The sequence below is a fragment of the Panthera uncia genome, chromosome E1 (genome assembly GCF_023721935.1).
Source record: "Panthera uncia isolate 11264 chromosome E1, Puncia_PCG_1.0, whole genome shotgun sequence".
In the NCBI taxonomy this organism is placed as follows: Eukaryota; Metazoa; Chordata; class Mammalia; order Carnivora; family Felidae; genus Panthera; species Panthera uncia.
In genome coordinates, this window is record NC_064814.1 from 36788769 (window position 1) to 36806822 (window position 18054).

General features: G+C 40.4%; 1 protein-coding gene across 8 annotated transcripts in view; it reads right to left on the reverse strand.

Moving 5' to 3' along the window:
* Positions 1 to 4178: 4178 nt before the first annotated feature.
* The window catches only part of LOC125926798 (schlafen family member 5-like), a 27995-nt gene continuing 14119 nt past the window's right edge, over positions 4179 to 18054 (reverse strand). For 4 of the 8 annotated variants that reach the window (XM_049636606.1, XM_049636605.1, XM_049636604.1 and 1 more), the window contains 6 exons: positions 17291 to 17379; positions 15460 to 15603; positions 12959 to 13997; positions 11597 to 11722; positions 6750 to 7470; positions 4179 to 6584 (listed from right to left, as the gene is read on the reverse strand). In XM_049636606.1, the coding sequence (XP_049492563.1) occupies positions 5777 to 6584; positions 6750 to 7470; positions 11597 to 11722; positions 12959 to 13970 (2667 nt within the window). In that variant the 5' untranslated portion in view covers positions 13971 to 13997; positions 15460 to 15603; positions 17291 to 17379 and the 3' untranslated portion in view covers positions 4179 to 5776. The other 4 variants (XM_049636608.1, XM_049636610.1, XM_049636609.1 and 1 more) reach the window with 4 other exon arrangements.

An 18054-nucleotide genomic window follows, 5' to 3' on the forward strand; every position in this document is an offset into this window, starting at 1 on the left:
TTAACTTCTTGGTTAGCCCATTCATTCTTTAGTAGGATGTTCTTTAATCTCCAAGCATTTGTTACCTTTCCAAATTTTTTCTTGTGGTTGATTTCGAATTTCATAGCGTTGTAGTCTGAAAATATGCACGGTATGATCTCAATCTTTTTGTACTTGCTGAGGGCTGATTTGTGTCCCAGTATGTGGTCTATTCTGGACAACGTTCCATGTGCACTGGAGAAGAATGTATATTATGCTGCTTTAGGATGAAATGTTCTGAATACATCTGTTAAGTCCATATGGTTCAGTGTGTCATTCAAAGCCATTGTTTCCTTGTTGATGTTTTGATTAGATGACCTGTCCATTGCTGTGAGTGGGGTGTTGAAGTCCCCTACTATTATGGTATTATTACCAATGAGTTTCTTTATGTTTGTTATTAATTGATTTGTGTATTTGGGTGCTACCACATTTGGCGCATAAATGTTTTCAATTGTTAGGACTTCTTGGTGGATAGAACCCTTAATTATGATATAATGCCCTTCTCCATTTCTTGATACAGTCTTTATTTTAAAGTCTAGATTGTCTGATGTAAGTATGGCTACTTCAGCTTTATTTTGGTGACCATTAGCATGATCATCCCCTTACTTTCAATCTGAAGGTGTCTTTAGGTCTAAAGTAGGTCTCTTGTAAACAGCATTTTTTATCCATTCTGTTACCCTATGTCTTTTAATTGGAGCATTTAGTCCATTGACATTTAGAGTGAGTATTGGAAGATATGAATTTATTGTCATTATGTTGCCTGTAGAGGTGGAGTTTCTGGTGGTGTTCTCTGGTCCTTTCTAGTCTTGTGGTTTTTGGTCTTTCTTCCTTGTCTTTTCTCCCCTCAAAGAGTCCCCCTTAAAATCTCTTGCAGGGTGGGTTTAGTGGTTATGAACTCCTTCAATTTCTGTTTGTCTGGGAAACTTTTTATCTCTCCTTCTAGTTTGAATGGCAGCCTTGCTGGATAAAGAATTCTTGCCTGCATATTTTTCCAATTCAGCACATTGACAATATCCTGCCACTCATTTATGGCTTGCCATGTTTCTGTGGATAGGTCTGCTGCAAACCTGATCTGTCTTCCCTTGTAGGTTAAAGACTTTTTTCCCTTCCTGCTTTCATGAGTCTTTCCTTGCCTGAGTATTTTGTGAATTTGACTATGATATGCCTTGTTGATGGTCAGCTTGTTGAATCTAATGGGAGTCCTCTGTGCTTTCTGGATTTTGATGTCTGTGTCTTCCCCAGATTAGGAAAGTTTTCTGCTAGGATTTGCTCACCTAATCCTTCTACACCCTTTGTTTTCTTCATCTTCTGGGACCCCTGTGATTATGATATTGTTCCTTTTTAATGAGTTGCTGATTTCTCTAATTCCTAAATCGTGCTCTTTTGTCTTAGTCTCCCTCTTTTTTTTTTATGCTTCATTGTTCTCCATAAGTTTGTCCTCTATATCTCAGATTCGCTGCTCTGCCTCATCTGTCCTTGCCACTGTGGCATCCATTCGAGATTACAGTTCAGTTATAGCATTTTTTATTTCATCCTGACTAGGTTTTATCTCCGCAGAAAGGAATTCTAATCTGTTTTCAACCCCAGCTAGTATTATTATTAAAATTCTAAATTCTGGTTCAGACATCTTGCTTGTATCTGTGTTAAGACCCTGGCTGTCATTTCTTCCTGTTCTTTCTTTTGGGCTGAATTCCTTCATTTTGTCATTTTGAAAGAAGAAAAGGAATTAATAAGTTAAAAACTTAAAATTAAAAAATTAAAAACAACACATAAAAAATCAAATAAAGGATGCTATATCCTAGGTGTGTTCTGGTTTCATTGTTGAAAGGAGCTTGATAGATTACAGAAAAAAGGGAAAGATGAGAAAAGAAAGGAAAAAAGGAAAATGATTGGAAATTTGAAAAAAAAATGAATAAAATGAAATAGAATAAAATGAAAGGATGGAGAGACTTGTGGTGTTCCTGAATAGTGAGGTTGGCCCAGATGGGCAGGGCTTACTGTAATGGCTCCATTCTCCACCAGATGGTGCTGCTTAGCTTACTGGGGTAGATTGTTGTGGAGTCTAGGGGTGTGTATGCACATGCACGGGAGGGGTGAAAATGGCATCACCCAGCTTCCCAGTCTCTACTATTAGAACTCTGTGCTCTGACCAGCAATCGCGTATCCCTCCTTTGTCTCCAGCTTCCATCTGCTCCCCACTTTTACTGTCCATGACTAAGCCATCAGCTTGCCAGGCAGCACATCCCTCCTGAGTTTTATCTCAGATGCAGCTGTTTCCCATCCCCTCACTTCTGAGGGACTGCAGTCTTGCCCCGCTCAGACCTTTGGGGGGAGGGTCTCACTGAGCAAGGGCCAGGTGCCCACCTGTCCCCAGGAACATTCTCAAGACCATGCTGCTGCTGATGCCCAGAGACTGTGGCTGGGTGCCAACCCACCCCAGAGAAAGTTCACGTGATCGTGGAGTGGCAGCGATTCAGGGATTATGGTACATCACAACACACATCTGGCACCAGACTTGCCATTTAACGTCCTTGTTCCAGCACCACCGAATGTGGTTCTCTGGGGTCCACTGGGAACTTTGCCTGTGGGTTGGCTACCCTACATCTACCATATGTCCTTCCATCAGGAGAACCATCTCTCCTCCATGAGGCCTGATGACCCTGAGGACCTTGCTCTCTGCTCCTGGGGATTTGCCCTTCCCATGACAGCAACACCAGGTATTGAGTGGCAGAGTTTCAGGCTCTGCACTACCCCTGTTTTTAGAATCTTAATAGAATTTAAACCCTCTCCTTTCTCCTTTCTCCCTTTTTTGTTCAGTCCCTGCGGCTATTTCCACTTTTCCACTTTCTCTCCAGCTGCTTTCGGGGAGGGGGGGGGAGTGCTTTTCCCGTATTCTTCTCCCACCCCATCTCTGTCCTCTTTCTGCATGCAAAAGCGGCTCCCTGCCCTCCGTGGCTTCTCTTTCCCCCAGTTCACCTCTCTGCGCCACATACCTGCTGAATTCTGTGGTTCAGATTGTGTAGATTATTGTGTTAATCCTCAGATAGTTTTCTAGGTGTGCAGGATGGTTTAGTGTTGGTCTGGCTGTATTTCATGGATGTGAGACACACAAAAAAACTTCCATGTGTCATTTTGGCTCCTTCACCAAGAAATTTATTAACTACCAAACATTATTATAATTAAGTTGCTTAAACCAAGACTAAAGAGAAAATCTTAAGAGAAGTCAGAGAAAATACCACATTGTGTACAGAGGAACAAAGATGCAGATTACAGCGTATTTTTGGAAATGATATAAGATGAAAGACAATGAAGGAATATATGTAAGTTACTGAAAGACAAAACTACCAACCTAGGCCTCTATCCAACAAAGCTATGTTTCAAAAGCAGAGGTGAAGTACTTTTTCCATGTGCACACAATTTGAACAAATTTATCAATAACTCACCTACACTATAAAAAATGTTAAAGAAATTCCTTTGAGCAGAAGGAATATGATGCAAGACACAAAGGAATGAACACCACCGGGAATGGTAATGGCATGGGTAAGGATAAGGAATTTTTTTTCATATTATTTAAACTTCTTTAAAGGACAAGTGGCTGTTTAAGGCAAAATAACATCAACATATTATGGTTTTTATAGAAGTACAATGTATCTGGACAAAGCACAAAGCCTGGAGAGAAATGGAAGGAGAGTGTTGTAAAGTTCTGATACATCACATGAAATGGTATCATATCACTTGAAAGAAGACTGTGATAAGTTAAAGATACATACTGTAAACCCTAAAGCTACCACTAAAATAACAATACAAAGAGAACCAATAAGCCAATAAAAGAGATCAAATGTAATTGAAATACAGCATGCCCATTGTCTTGTTGCTTTGAATATTGCTCCAGAGAAATCAGAAGCCAGAAGGATCAGACAATTGGATTTGTCTGCTGTGATTGTTAAGAAATCTTTCAATCTGAAGATATATTTTATAATTTTCCCATATTATATCTTAGAACATTTTTATTGTTCCACTTATTGATTTTTCTACTCCACATCCATTCTTACTGGATCCTCACACTCTAGATAGATCTTCTTGATAACTACAGTAATATTTGTCTAATTTCTCTCCATTTGTGTGATTATCTCAAGACTTCCTCTATGTCAGGAACAGGGTTTTCAATTTCTTGTTGCTTCTAATTTATTTTTTATTCTGTATTGTTTCACAATCTGTGTCCTTAGCAAGATCCCTCTTTGTCTCTTTTGGCTGCTTCCTCACTTTGTCTTTCAAGGCTTGTTTCATTGAATTTAAAGACTTCCTAAATTCTTCTATAGCAATAGCCTTTGAGAAACTAGCTGAAATCCTCAAGATTCTGCAGAATAAAAATATTGTATATTTACTTTATAATTTCATTGGCTATTAGATTAAATTAAAAGCAAAATGGACCTTTTAAGTCCAGTACATTCATCTTCTTAAGGCCCTTTTATTTTAAAGTTAAGAAATAAAATACAATGTGTCTCCCTGGGGAATTGTGTCTCCCTGGGGAATAGGTTCATGCAGTAACCTATTTTCTCCACGGGAATAATATTAAAGCAGAGCTAAGGAGACAAGATCCCAAATAACCAAAAGGCACACAAAATGTTTTCAAACATAGTGATCAGAATTACTACCATCACTAACAGAATAAAAATGGAAAGGCATAGGGACGCCTGGTTGGCTCAGCCGGTTAAGCAGTGGACCTCAGCTCAGGTCACAATCTCACAGTTCACTAGTTCAAGCCCTGCATCGGGCTCTGTGCTGGCAGTTCAGACCCTGGAGCCTGCTTCAGATGCTGTGTGTAGCTCTCTCTCTGCCCCTAGCCTGTGCTCTCTCTCTCTCTCAAAAATAAATAAACATCTAAAAAAACTTAATGGAAAAGAATCATGTAATGTGGTTTCTAAAAAATTGCAGTTTGTACTTTCTGATCTTATATTTTGAAATATTCCACAACCATTCCTGGCCCATAAAAGGCCAGACACATGACCTCTCTGTGTCCTTCATACTCTCCCAGTACATGATAATAGTGAAAATATTTTTTTAAAAGTCACAATATCTGAGTCTGCCTGGCACATATGGCTCAAAGATATTCCTGTGACTCCTTCCCTCATTGAGTGCTTCCTCAGCCACCATGAATAACCAGCTCTTCCCTCTATACCTGCCTACGTGTTCAAACACACACACACACACACACACACACACACACACACACACACAATGTCTGCATCTCAGGGCCCTCTAATTACTATTCTGATGACCCTAATTACTATCTGAAATTTCTTTTTTTTATATTTATTTATTTATTTATTTTGAAAGAGAGGAGTGGGGGAGAGTGAACATGAGGTAGGGGCAGAGAGAGGGAGAGAGAGAATCCCAAGCAGGCTCTGTGCTGTCATCATGGAGCCTGACAGGAGGGCTCCATCTCACAAACCATGACAACATGACCTGAGCCAAAATCAACAGTTGGAGGCTTAACTGACTGAGCCAACCAGGTGCCCCTATCTGAAATGTCTTGTACTTGTATTTGTTTACTTGTCTGTGATTTACCTCTGCCCTAAAGAAGAAATCTTGTCTGCCTAGTTTGATACCCTACCCCTGATCCCCAGCACCTAGGAGAGTACATGGCTCAGAGTGAGTGCTCATAAAATACTCAATAATTCAATGTTTAGATCAAATAGTTTCATGGTTAACTAGAGATGAGAGCTACCTAATTGTTTCTTAGCCTGGGATCTTCCTGTCAAATAGGAACCTTCAGAATATAGAGATGTTTCTTTGCCCTGGAAGCCAGACAGAGCAGAAGATTATGGAAAATATCTGGCTCAGCTGTTAGGTTGAACCCAAACACGATGTTTCTTTCCAGGCCTGAAAATCGACGGACACTGTCCAACACGATGTGATTGGCCATGATATCCGATGCATCTTGGATCTGTACTAAAAGATCAGATTCCCCATCGAGCTGAGATGTATTTCTTTTCCTCATTGCTCTTAGAAGCTTATCTTTATATATTTCCACTTCACTTGCTTTGCTGAAAAGCACAGCAATGTCCTTGGGAGAATAACCATTCCTAAAGAGAAAGTGGCATTTCTTTGCTACTTGGAACACCATATCTTCCATGTCCAAGTACTCCATAATCTCCACGTAGCCCGGAATACCCTGAGCCCATTCAGCTTTATGAACCATCTCCAGGGACGCAGGCGGGATGTTACATGGAGGATTTTCTCTGACCTCCTGCATTACTTCTTGTAGGTATTTGGCTATTGGATCTGCATTACGGATCACTCTGGTGAGCTCTTCTCTTGGATACTGGGCTGTGAGAGCAGGGAGGCCACTGGAGCTCAAGTGGGTAGTCTGAAAGTAGTCTAGAAAGATCCAGAGAATTCCTGGGCAATCCTTTTTTCTCTGAGTGATGGCTTTTGCCTTCTCATACCAGTCTCCATCCTCAGTGCGAAAATTCTGAGCTTCATCGATGATGATGTGCTTAATCTTTTGGAAGTCATTTTTCATGAAGGTTTTCCGGGTCACTGCCTGGCAGACATGTCTCTGGCTGAAAATGTAGAGAAACACAGTCAAGTTACCCCACTCAAACAAAGGAAGCCAATTATACTCTTAAACACATCTGGACCTAGTCATTACAATATGACTTTTCACATGCGAACTTAAAACCACACCAAAATTATTTTTAAAAAATCATTAGAGTTAGGCTGCATACCTCACAAAATTCTTCAGAGGCTGATTTTCACAGATGTAAAGAATATCATCTGGTTGACAGTGAAACACATTCCTGATCTTCTCCATTATCCTAAGAGCCAGGATGGTCTTCCCTGATCCAGGTAAGCCATGAACAAACAGCTCTCTAGTCATGCGAATGTTCTTTGAAAGCAACTCATACTGTTTATCTGTGAGGAGGCTGAAAACCTCAGAGCCCAGCTCTTCACTTAAGAAAGATCGGAATCCGAGCAAGACTATCACAAGGGACCGTAACAGAGCTTCCATGTGCTGGGTGGTCCTAAGGTTATAGGAGTTGGGGTAAATTTGCAAATCCAAATCATGAAGAGTCGTTGCTGTATTATCAGGATTCAGTAGGAAGATCAAGGGAGTGACACACAATTTCCCAGTGTAGCCACCTGTGTTCACCAGCGTCTGTTTTAAGACGCGGGCGACTGTCCTAGAGTTGCCCTTCCAGCTTGGGTCACACTCACTGAGGATAGTGTAGAGGCGTGGGGTGTTGTTCTGGGAAAGCAGAAGAGCATCACAGATGACTCCCTGCTTCTCTTGCAGACCCACGTCCACAGCCCAGCTTCGAGAGAATATCAATATTCCTTGAGAGAAAGAGCGCATTTCCTTATTTATTAAGTTTTTGAGTCCTTTATGTGTTGAGAACAGCTCCTTGTAGATGCTTTCTGGTGTATACACCATTCTGTCTGGTAATACTAAACAGGAAAAGAATTGGAATAAATTCGAGAATCTGCAAACAAGCTAGAATCATCATTATCCGTAATAGATTCAATCCACATTTGAGCCCAACCACGTGTCAGCATAAGGATGCATTAGTGATAGGAAATAAAACAATTCCCAGTCCAATGGAGATGATAAGTGACTGGCATAACAGAGACAAACAATAATTATACAAAGTGGTAAATGCAATGGGCAAGAAGTGCACAGAGCATTATGCAATCACCAAGGAGAGGGAGCCCTCAGGAAAAAAGAAAATGTGAAAGTCTTTCTGAAGAAGGAGACACCGGAGCTGCTTAAGGGATGGCTGTGAGTTAGCCCTCTGAAGGATGCGAGAATGGAGAGATAGGCAACAGGGGACTCATGAGTAAAGCACAAGACAAGAAACTCATGCAAGCACCTCCAAGAAGTTTGTGTTGTGATGTCTAAAGTGAAAGGCACAAAGGAGGAAATGAGGATGGAGAAAAAGGCCTTATGGTGCTATCTTAGCACCTGGCAACGCTGACTAGGGTTAACAATACTGTGATATATGTGAAAGTTGCTAAGAGAGAACGTAAATGTTCTCAACACACACACACACACACACACACACACACACACACACACGTATGGTAATTATGTGAAGTGATGGGTATGTTAGCTAACTTTATTGTGGTCATCATTGTGTAATATGTACAGGTTTGAAAAAAATCATTTTGGGGGCTCCCAGCTGGCTCAGGTGGTGTAGCATGCAACTCTTGATCTTGGGGGTGTGAGTTTGAGCCCCGTGTGGGATGTAGAGATTACTTTAAAAAATGAAATATTTTTTTAAAAATAGGGGAAAAAACCCCATGCTGTACACCTTATATAGATGATGTTATATGCCAATTATGTCTCCATAAATCAGGAAGAAACACCTATCATCGGTTATAAACTATATGAGGTGTCCTACACGACATTTTGTGAAAGGCAAAATTATAGGGATGGAAAATAGATCAACGGCTGCTAAGGGTTAGGGATTGGAGAATTTTGACCACAAAGGGGCAGAATGAAGGGGCCTTTTTTGGGTGATGGAACTATTCTGTGTCTTTACTCTGGTGGTGGTTACATGAATCTATACCTTTAGAATTCTTTAAGAAAAAAGCCCATTTTATATATGTAAATTTTAAAAATTAATTTTTATAAGTATTTTTTAAAAAGATTTAGGTGTTTTATATGTATAAAAAGAGTTCTTGAAACTTTTGGCATCACAAGCCCAAATCGGGACTCTAACAAAATCTATGAACCTTCTCCCCAGGAAAAAAATAAACACAAAATTTAAATTTTAAATTCAGGGTAGATGGAAGACACAAGCATGAATCCAGATTTCTGTGATTGGCTGGATGGAGGATGGACTCTCCAATTCATAGACACAATGTGGAAGAAATGGCAGAAAAAGAATACTTCATACAGATTAATATTCAGAATATACAGAACAAGTAGAAGATTGTCAGCATGGAAGACTGATTTTGGAAATGTTCAGTTTAAGATAACTGTGGTACATCAAGTATCCAGGAAGTAATCTGGACACACCAGTACCATTGGTCTGGGCTCAGACAAATACTAAAGTTATTTTCTATACAATGGGCTAAACTAAGGGCTCCTCCTCCTCCTCCTATTTTAATCTAACATCATTTTCAAATCATTGAGTAATGATTTCAACTAAGTAAAGGAATAACATATAAACATAGGAAAGGTTAGTTCAAAACTACCTTTGGTTTTACATTAATACGATTATTAAGTAAAATGTTTGGAAATGGTATAATGTATATTTTAAAGCTAAGAGCTTTCCTAAATGCCAGCAATTCACAATCAGAAATTATTATCATATAAGGATCTCCTTCTAGTAATAAATTTAAACTTTTTAATTCTAGGGTAGTTAGAATATAATATTACACTAGTTTCGGGTGTGCAATACAGTGATTTCGCAATTCTATACATTACTCAATGCTCATCATAAGTGACTCTTAACGCCCATCACCTATTCCACCCATCCCCCACCCCTCCCCTCTCATAGTCACCAGTTTGTTCTCTATAGTTAAGAGTCTGTTTTTTGGTTTGCCTCTTTTTTTTCTTTGTTTGCTTTCTTGCTTAAATTCCACGTAGGAGTGAAGTCATATGGTATTTGTCTTTCTCTGGCTGACTTATCATTCTAGGAATAAAATTTGACATATATAGCAACAATATAGATAAAACCGAAACAATCAAGAGATGTAACCTATTTCACTGATTATAAGTGTACTTTAATATCTCTGAAATCAAGATACATCTTCTAATTTAATTGGCAATATTTTCTTTATTCGTGGTAAATAAAATAATAATACAATATTGTTTCCTTGGGTTTGATGAAATATAGTAAAAGAAGACTTTAATAAATGGCCAAACATCCCATGTTCACCTATGAGGAAATTCACTGTTATAAAAATGACAATTCTTCCCAAAGTCATTTATCAATTTCATGTGGTTGCCATCACAATAATCTCCACGTGTCCTTTTCTTTTAGGTGGAACAAAATGATTCCAAGCTTCTTCTAGAAGAGAAATGCCATGATAATACCATTTGGTGGATTCTGGTCTATGTTTTGAATTACGATTTGGCAACGTTCACCGAAGGGTACAAGCAATTGTTACTACTTGGAATTTATCTTTAAGGAACACCTCAAGGCATTTTTAGAAAAATGTATATTGTAGCATTGTTGAAAATAGAAAAAAATTAGGTGTCATATAAAATTCCATCAAAGAAAGGACTGGTTAAAGAAGTGGGTAGCAGGGTAGTTTGCAAAGTTCTATTTTTTGACCTATGTGGTGGTTACACAGGTTTTGCTGTGTACTAATTATTCTTTTTTAAAGTTTGAATTTAGTTAAGTAATCTCTACACCCAACGTACTTTCTGTACGTATAGTATATTTTACAATAAAAGCAGCTAAAATTAGTAACATCTATGTTTAGGGATACTACGAAACACTACACAATCAATAAAAGAATTGGGTAAATCTATGAGTAACGTCATGACAAGACAGACTTATGTCACTCAGATTCAGCCTTATGCTTGTATATATTTGTAGTACATTCATTTTCACTGCTGAATAGTATTCCACTAGGTGAGTATACTACAATACGAATAGTAACCTAGAGCAGTCACGGGGATCTCTCCAATTTTAGACATCTCTTGATGCATATGTACACTTGCTTCCCTAGAAACTAGAAAAAGTTACTGACTGGCATAATATCCAAATGACCAATTTAGTCTAAAGGGATCAACCCAATTTAATTCATAGCAGCAATGTACAAAAATCCTGATTAGGGGCGCTGGAGTGTCTCAATTGGTTGGGCATCCAACTCTTGATTTCTGCTTGGGTCATGATCCCAGGGTAGTGGGACTGAGCCCCGCATTGGGCTACATGCTGAGCATGGAGCCTGCTTGGGATTCTCTCTCTCCCTTTGCTCTTCTCCCCGCTCACGTTCTTTCTGTATCTCGCTAAAAAAAAAGATTCTGATTACCCAGAACGTCTCCAACATCTGTTATTTCAGTTAAATAGTGTAGGATGGTATCTACTTGTGGTTTTGAAGTGCATTTCACTCATCCCGATAGCTGGAACAGCCCTTCCTAAGTTTATTGGACATGCGTGTTTCCTTTTCGGAGAAATACATCTTTATAACTACTGTGTATTTGTCTACGGGGTGGTTTGTGCTTTTAACAAGTTTTGTAAGTTCTTTATATATTCTTGATACCAGTCCTTTGTCAACTGCATGGATTTCATAATCTTCTTCAAGTTTGTCATGGATTCTTTCACTCTCTTTAAGGTATCTTTTGAGTAACATAAGTTCTTAATTTTAGTGTGGTGAAATTTATCAATCTTCTTGTTTAAGGTTAATATTTTTAGGTCTAGTGTAGGAAATCCTGTCCTACCTCAATGATGCAAAATTATTTGTGTACATCTACTAAAGTTTCAAGGGTTTGTTTCTGACATTTAAGTCCTTAAACCTTCTGGAATTGATTTTTTTTCTATAATATAAATAGGAGTCCAGGATTTTTTTCATATGAATGAACAACCAACATGTTCCAAAGCAACCAGACATGAATTACCTGGAAAGTAACGTTTTTGCTGTGCTTCCAGACATTCAAAATTCTTATGAGTGCACACAGTCCTGCTGCGGGGTGTAGTGGATGACAAACTCAATGCAAGGACCATCTCAGAAAATCTGGAAAGATCTTAGGAAGTAAGAAGTAACAGTTCAATATGCAAAAATGCAGACTCCAAATTATAGCTAAGCTGTGTTGTAGTCTTTCACTTTGTCTTAGAACCCAAAGCCTTGGCCCACAGATCCTTGTGTATACATTCTGAGTCAACTCAAGAAAGTTTATTGATATCTTGGGCAGGGTGAGGTACTATATGGAGCAATAGTTTTCATTTTAATTGTATTCTATTGAAACTCATGTTTTATTTTTTAGAATGCTTACATTTTAAAAATACAATTAGAAAGTATAAAGTTTGGGGTGCTGGGTGGCTCAGCTGGTTAAGCATCCAACTCTTGATTTCGACTCAGGCCATGATCTCATGGTCATGAGATTGAGCCCCACATTAGGCTTCACACTGAGCATGGAGCCTGCTTGAGATTCTCTCTCTCTCTCTCTCTCTCTCTCTCTCCCCCCCACCTCACCTCTCTCCCCTGCTCATGTGCTCTCTCTATCCCTCTCAAAATAAATAAATAAAATTTTTTTAAAAAGAAGGAATGAAGTTCAATGGATACATATTTCTGAGAAGACTCTGAAATGTTCTTTATTTTTGTGGACTTTTGAAGATGTTACCATTAATTTATTTTGTCTAATTTCATCTTGGACTTTCTTTTTCCAAGTGGGATGTACATCACCAACACTACTCTGGCTTATCATTCTTGGTGAGTAGCACATGTTCACTTTGAAAAGGAAAAGTAGGAAAGGAGAGAGCTAGCCACGGACTAGTTGTGTTTGGGTTCAGAATGGAAGAGGGGCGATGAGAAAGGGAGAATATTTATTCCAGGGACCAAGAACGGAAAGTGACAGTTGGGTTAAAGATGACACATATGTGCACGTGAAAAAGAATTTCCTGAATAATTAAAGGAGTTCATATTCAGAAAGGTAAAGAAGAGACTTCAAAATGAACACAAGAAAGGGAGTGAAAATAAAAATTACTAGGTCAGACAGCCCCCTGCACCAACCTCTGGTAGGTCTATTAGCCCAGGGCAACATCTTTTTGCTGAATGCAGGGTATTCAAGATAGGCAGAGGGAGTGAAGTGCAGTGACCTACCAACTGTATCTATCGGAAATCACAAATCAGGCATGTGCAATTAAGACAGTGCTTTTCTTTGCCTAGATCTTGAAATAATACCCTAGTTCCTCCCTCCTCACCTCTCCCCTTCTGTCCCCCCAAATGAACATTATAATCATTGTGGATTCTGCTCCCTGACCTGGGTCGGCTTCCATCATCCAAGCTATCCATTGCTTTGCGTCCAGCTGTTTCACACAATTGTCCTTCACCTGCCAGGAACTGGGCATCTTGGAAAACACTGCACAGCAAAATTGTTCCACCTTGACTGCACAGACATATCCATGAAGGGTCCCCTGATTGTGTACTTCAAGGAATTTGACAGCATATTTTATCTCATGCTTCTGTGTACAGAAATGATGGACAGGGAGATTCCTAATACAGGAATCAATACAAGCCTTCAACATGTCAAGATCTATTTTCTCCTTTTCACATCCAATGACTTCATGGGTCTCATCATGCACACCAAAAAATATATACCCTCCTTCAGTGTTTGCAAATGCAGAAACACAACTGGGGAGACTCTGGTGAAAGCACTGTGACTCCTCTGTTGAGAACATTTTAAATTCAACGTGGAGGGAATTAGTAAAGTTGAGCTTTTCTAGGTACTGAAGCTGAGTTCTAGCGAATACAGCAGCAGCTGAGGCCCTTATGTTATACTCGTTTCGCACACCAACCTGAACTTTGTGTGGACTTAATGAACTGGAATCAGTATTCCTAAGAGTCTGAGTTTTCCCTTTGAGGAATGCCAATGCTTCCTTAGAATCCATGACATCAGTAGATGCTCTGTATCTATAGCACAAATTGGAGCACAAGGTAGCGATTCGTACACCAGAGGCATCTGCGTTCCAGGATCTCACAAAAATCAAAAAGAGTTCTCCCTGCTGCATCTCATCTAAATAGCCTTTAAAAATTGAAGGCATCATCAGGCCTACTCCATGGATTTCATAATTGTAGTCTTTGTTCTCAATCTCAGCCTTGACCACTCCGCCACCAGAATTCAGCAGAGCACATATTGCTTTCAAGATGTTTTTCCTCTGTTTTTTCCGCAATTCAGGATTCATTTCTTTCCTTTGTGTATCCCCAAGGATGATCTTTCCTGCATTTAAGACACATTCGGCAAAGTTTGTTTCCAAATCAACCTTGAGACTCATCTTCTCAGCACAGGTCCTTTTCCTACCCTGAAATATAAGAAACAGGAAGACAGAACGATTAGAAGAGGACAAGCATAGGGGAGGTGGGAAAACGGACACTTTGAGGCCACTCTTCTGAAGTTGGTCACTTCATTTATGCACACAGAGTTTGAAGCCACTTTCGTGCATGAAATAAGTGCAGAGGCCAAGGGGAGGAGCTAAGTCTACTGGAAGCCCACTGACCCCGAGAAATGATCAAGAGACTATTTTGACGCTGTGATTTTAGTAACTGTTTGTGCCATGATCTCTGAGTGGCAAAGTCTCCCAGATCACCCGCAGAAAAGTAGAAATTGTGCAAAGATACATGAGGACGGGGGCTGCAATGCAACCAGAAAGCTTTCACTGTCAGTGGTGTCCCCGGGGTGTGTTGATGTGTATTGATTTTCTCGGTGCTCCTTCTCCTCTCACTGAGACTGGGCTATTCTTGGATTGTTGCTATGGAACAGATCTTTAAGCTTTCCCTCGTTCAAGAAGTTCTCATCTCATGAAAACTTACATATATATATGTAAGTTTTACATATATGTAAGTATATACATATATAAGTATATACATATGTAAGTATATACATATATGTAAGTATATATATATATGTGTGTGTGTGTGTGTAAGTATATACATATACACACACATACATAATTTATTAGAAACGGACAAATTATTGACTGTTTGGATCAACCCAGCTGGCAGGTTGAGGTGGGCTTTTGGCATTTCCTAAACTTTAAGTGACAACAGGGAATCCCAGAAGAGGTAAAGCTGAGTGAAAGTGTGCACACACCATCTTGACAACCACACCTCATGATGGAAGGGCAGTGTGAGGGATGCACATTTCTGCAGCTGCTTATCTTTAACTCTTTGGTAGCAGTTGAGTAAAAAGAAGGAGTGACTAGACCAACTCACACATAATTACACAGGTCTCCATCAAAAGACAGTTCTTTGTGAACCAAGATGTTCTGCTATCTCCTCATCCAGCTTCCTTCCTCAAAAACAGGTTGCAGGAAACCAAAGACAGAAACCCGAGAGAGAGAGAAGAAAACACAATCCATACTCTGAAAACTATAGAACACTAATGAAAGAATTTGAAGGGGACACAAAGAAAAGGAAAAGTTATCCATGCTCATGGATTAGAAGAACAAACATTGTGAAAATGTCTATATTACCCAAAGTAATCTACACATTTAATGTAGTCCCTATCCAAATACCAACAGCATTTTTCATAGAGCTAGAACAAAAAGTCCTAAAATTTGTATGGAACCACAAAAGACCCCAAATAGCCAAAGCAATCCTGAAAAAGAAAATTAAAGCTGGAGGTATCACGATTCTGGATTTCAAGCTGTACTGCAAAGCTATAGTCATCAAGACAGTATGGTACTGGCACAAAAACAGACACATAGATTAATGGAACAGAATAGAAAACCCAGAAATGAACCCACAACTATATGGTCAACTCACCTTCGAGAAAGCAGGAAAGAATATCCAATGGAAAAAAAAGACAATCTCTTCAACAAATGGTGCTGGGAAAATTGGATGGCAGCATGCAGTAGAATGAAACTTCTTACACCATAAACAAAAATAAATTAAAAATGGATGAAAGTCCTAAATGTGAAACAGGAAAACATAAAAATTCTAGAGGAGAACACAGGCAGCAACGTCTTTGACCACAACTGTAGCATCTTCTTACTAGACACATTGCTGGAGATAAGGGCAACAAAACCAAACATGAACTATCAGGATTTCACCAAGATAAAGAGCTTCTGCACAGCGAAGGAAACAATCAACAAAACTAAAAGGCAGCCTACCAAATGGGTAAGAAATTTACAAATGACATACCTGATAAACGGTTAGTACTCAAAATCTGTAAAGAACTTATCAAACCCAACCCCCAAAATACAAACAACCCCAGTTAAGAAATGGGCAGAAGACATGAATAGACCTTTTTCCAAAGAAGACACACAGATGGCTAACAGACACATGAAAAGATGCTCAACATCACTCATCATCAGGGAAACATCATCAGGGAAATACAAATCAAAACCATGATGAGATAGCAACTCACTCCTGTCAGCATGACTAAAATTAACAAGATACAACAGGTGTTGGTGAGGATGTGGAGAAAGGGGAACCCTCTTGCACTGTTGGTAGCAATGCAAACTAGTGCAGCCACACTGGAGAACAGTAGGGAGTTTCCTCAAGAAACTAAATATAGAACTACCCTATGATCCAGCAATCGCACTATTAGGTATTTACCCAAAGGATACAAAAATACAGATTTGAAGGGCTACATGCACCCCAATGATTATAGCAATATGATCAACAATAGCCAAACTATGGAGAGAGCCCAAATGTCCATCAGCTGATGAACGGATTAAGAAGATATATATATATAGGGGCGCGTGGGTGTCTCAGTCGGTTGTGTCCGACTTCAGCTCAGGTCATGATGTCATGGTCCATGAGTTCAAGCCCCATGTCGGGCTCTGTGCTGTTAGTTCAGAGCCTGGAGCTTGCTTCAGATTCTGTCTCCCTCTCTCTCTTCCCCTCCCCCACTCACTCTCTGTCTCTATCAAAAAAATGAATAAACAGTAAAAAAAATATTTAAATATATATATGTATATGTATACATATATGTAATGGAATATTACTCAGCCATCAAAAAGAATGAACTCTTGCCATTTGCAATGTCGTAGATGGAGCTAGAATGTATTACGCTAAGTGAAATAAGTCAATCAGTGAAAGACAAATACCTATGATTTCCCTCAGATGTGGAATTTAAGGAAAAAAACAGAAGAACATATGGGAAGGAGGGGAAGAGAAGAGAGAGAAACAAACCACAAGAGACCCTTAACTGTAGAGAACAAACTGAGGGTTGATGGAGGCAGATGAGTAGGAGATGGGCTAGATGGGTGATGGAGATTAAGCAGGGCACCTGTGATGAGTACTGCATGTTGTATGTAAGTGATGAATTCTACCCCTGAAACCAATATTGCACTGTATGCTGACTAACTAAAATTTAAATTAAAAAAAAAGAAGCCAACACAGTCCTCTGGATGGGACCCCAGAACGACAGCTGTGGGGCAGGCCTAGAGGATCACTATCCAAAATGGGAACAAGTGGCTTCAGGCTTCAGTGGATGGACACTATACAAACAATGGGATGCTTCACGTGTTAGCTGAAGAGGTAGAGAGTTTGGGGCTGAATTAGTAATAGGGACTTGGGAAAACATGTAAATACAAATATAAGACAATAACTCTAAGAACAAAATGAAAAATAGTATCAAAAACCATACCTGTGGTAGATCCTGGGAAGATGGCGGCGTAGGAGGACGCTGGGCTCACCGCGCGTCCTGCTGATCACTTAGATTCCACCTACACCTGCCTAAAGAACCCAGAAAACCGCCAGAGGATTAGCAGAACGGAGTCTCCGGAGCCAAGCGCAGACGAGAGGCCCACGGAAGAGGGTAGGAAGGGCGGCGAGGCGGTGCGCGCTCCACGGACTGGCGGGAGGGAGCCGGGGCTGAGGGGCAGCTCGCCGGCCAAGCAGAGCCCTGGAGTCTGGCTGGCAAAAGCGGAGGGGCCTGACGGACTGTGTTCCGACAGCAAGCTCGACTTACTGTCTGGGAGGTCATAAGTTAACAGCTCTGCTCAGAAAGCGGGAAGGCTGGAGGACAAAGGGAGGGAGAGCTGCTGAGCCCCCGGACGGCAGAGCTCAGCTTGGCGGGGAACAAAGGCACTCGCCAGCGCCATCTCCCCCACCCATCCCCCAGCCAAAATCCCAAAGGGAACCAGTTCCTGCCAGGGAACTTGCTTGCTCCGCGCAACACCCAACGCTGTGCTCCTGTGGAGCCAAACCTCCGGCAGCGGATCTGACTCCCTCCCGCTGCCACAGGGCCCCTCCTGAAGTGGATCACCTAAGGAGAAGCGAGCTAAGCCTGCCCCTCCTGCCCCCGTGCACCTTGCCTACCCACCCCAGCTAATACGCCAGATCCCCAGCACCACAAGCCTGGCAGTGTGCAAGTAGCCCAGACGGGCCACACCACCCCACAGTGAATCC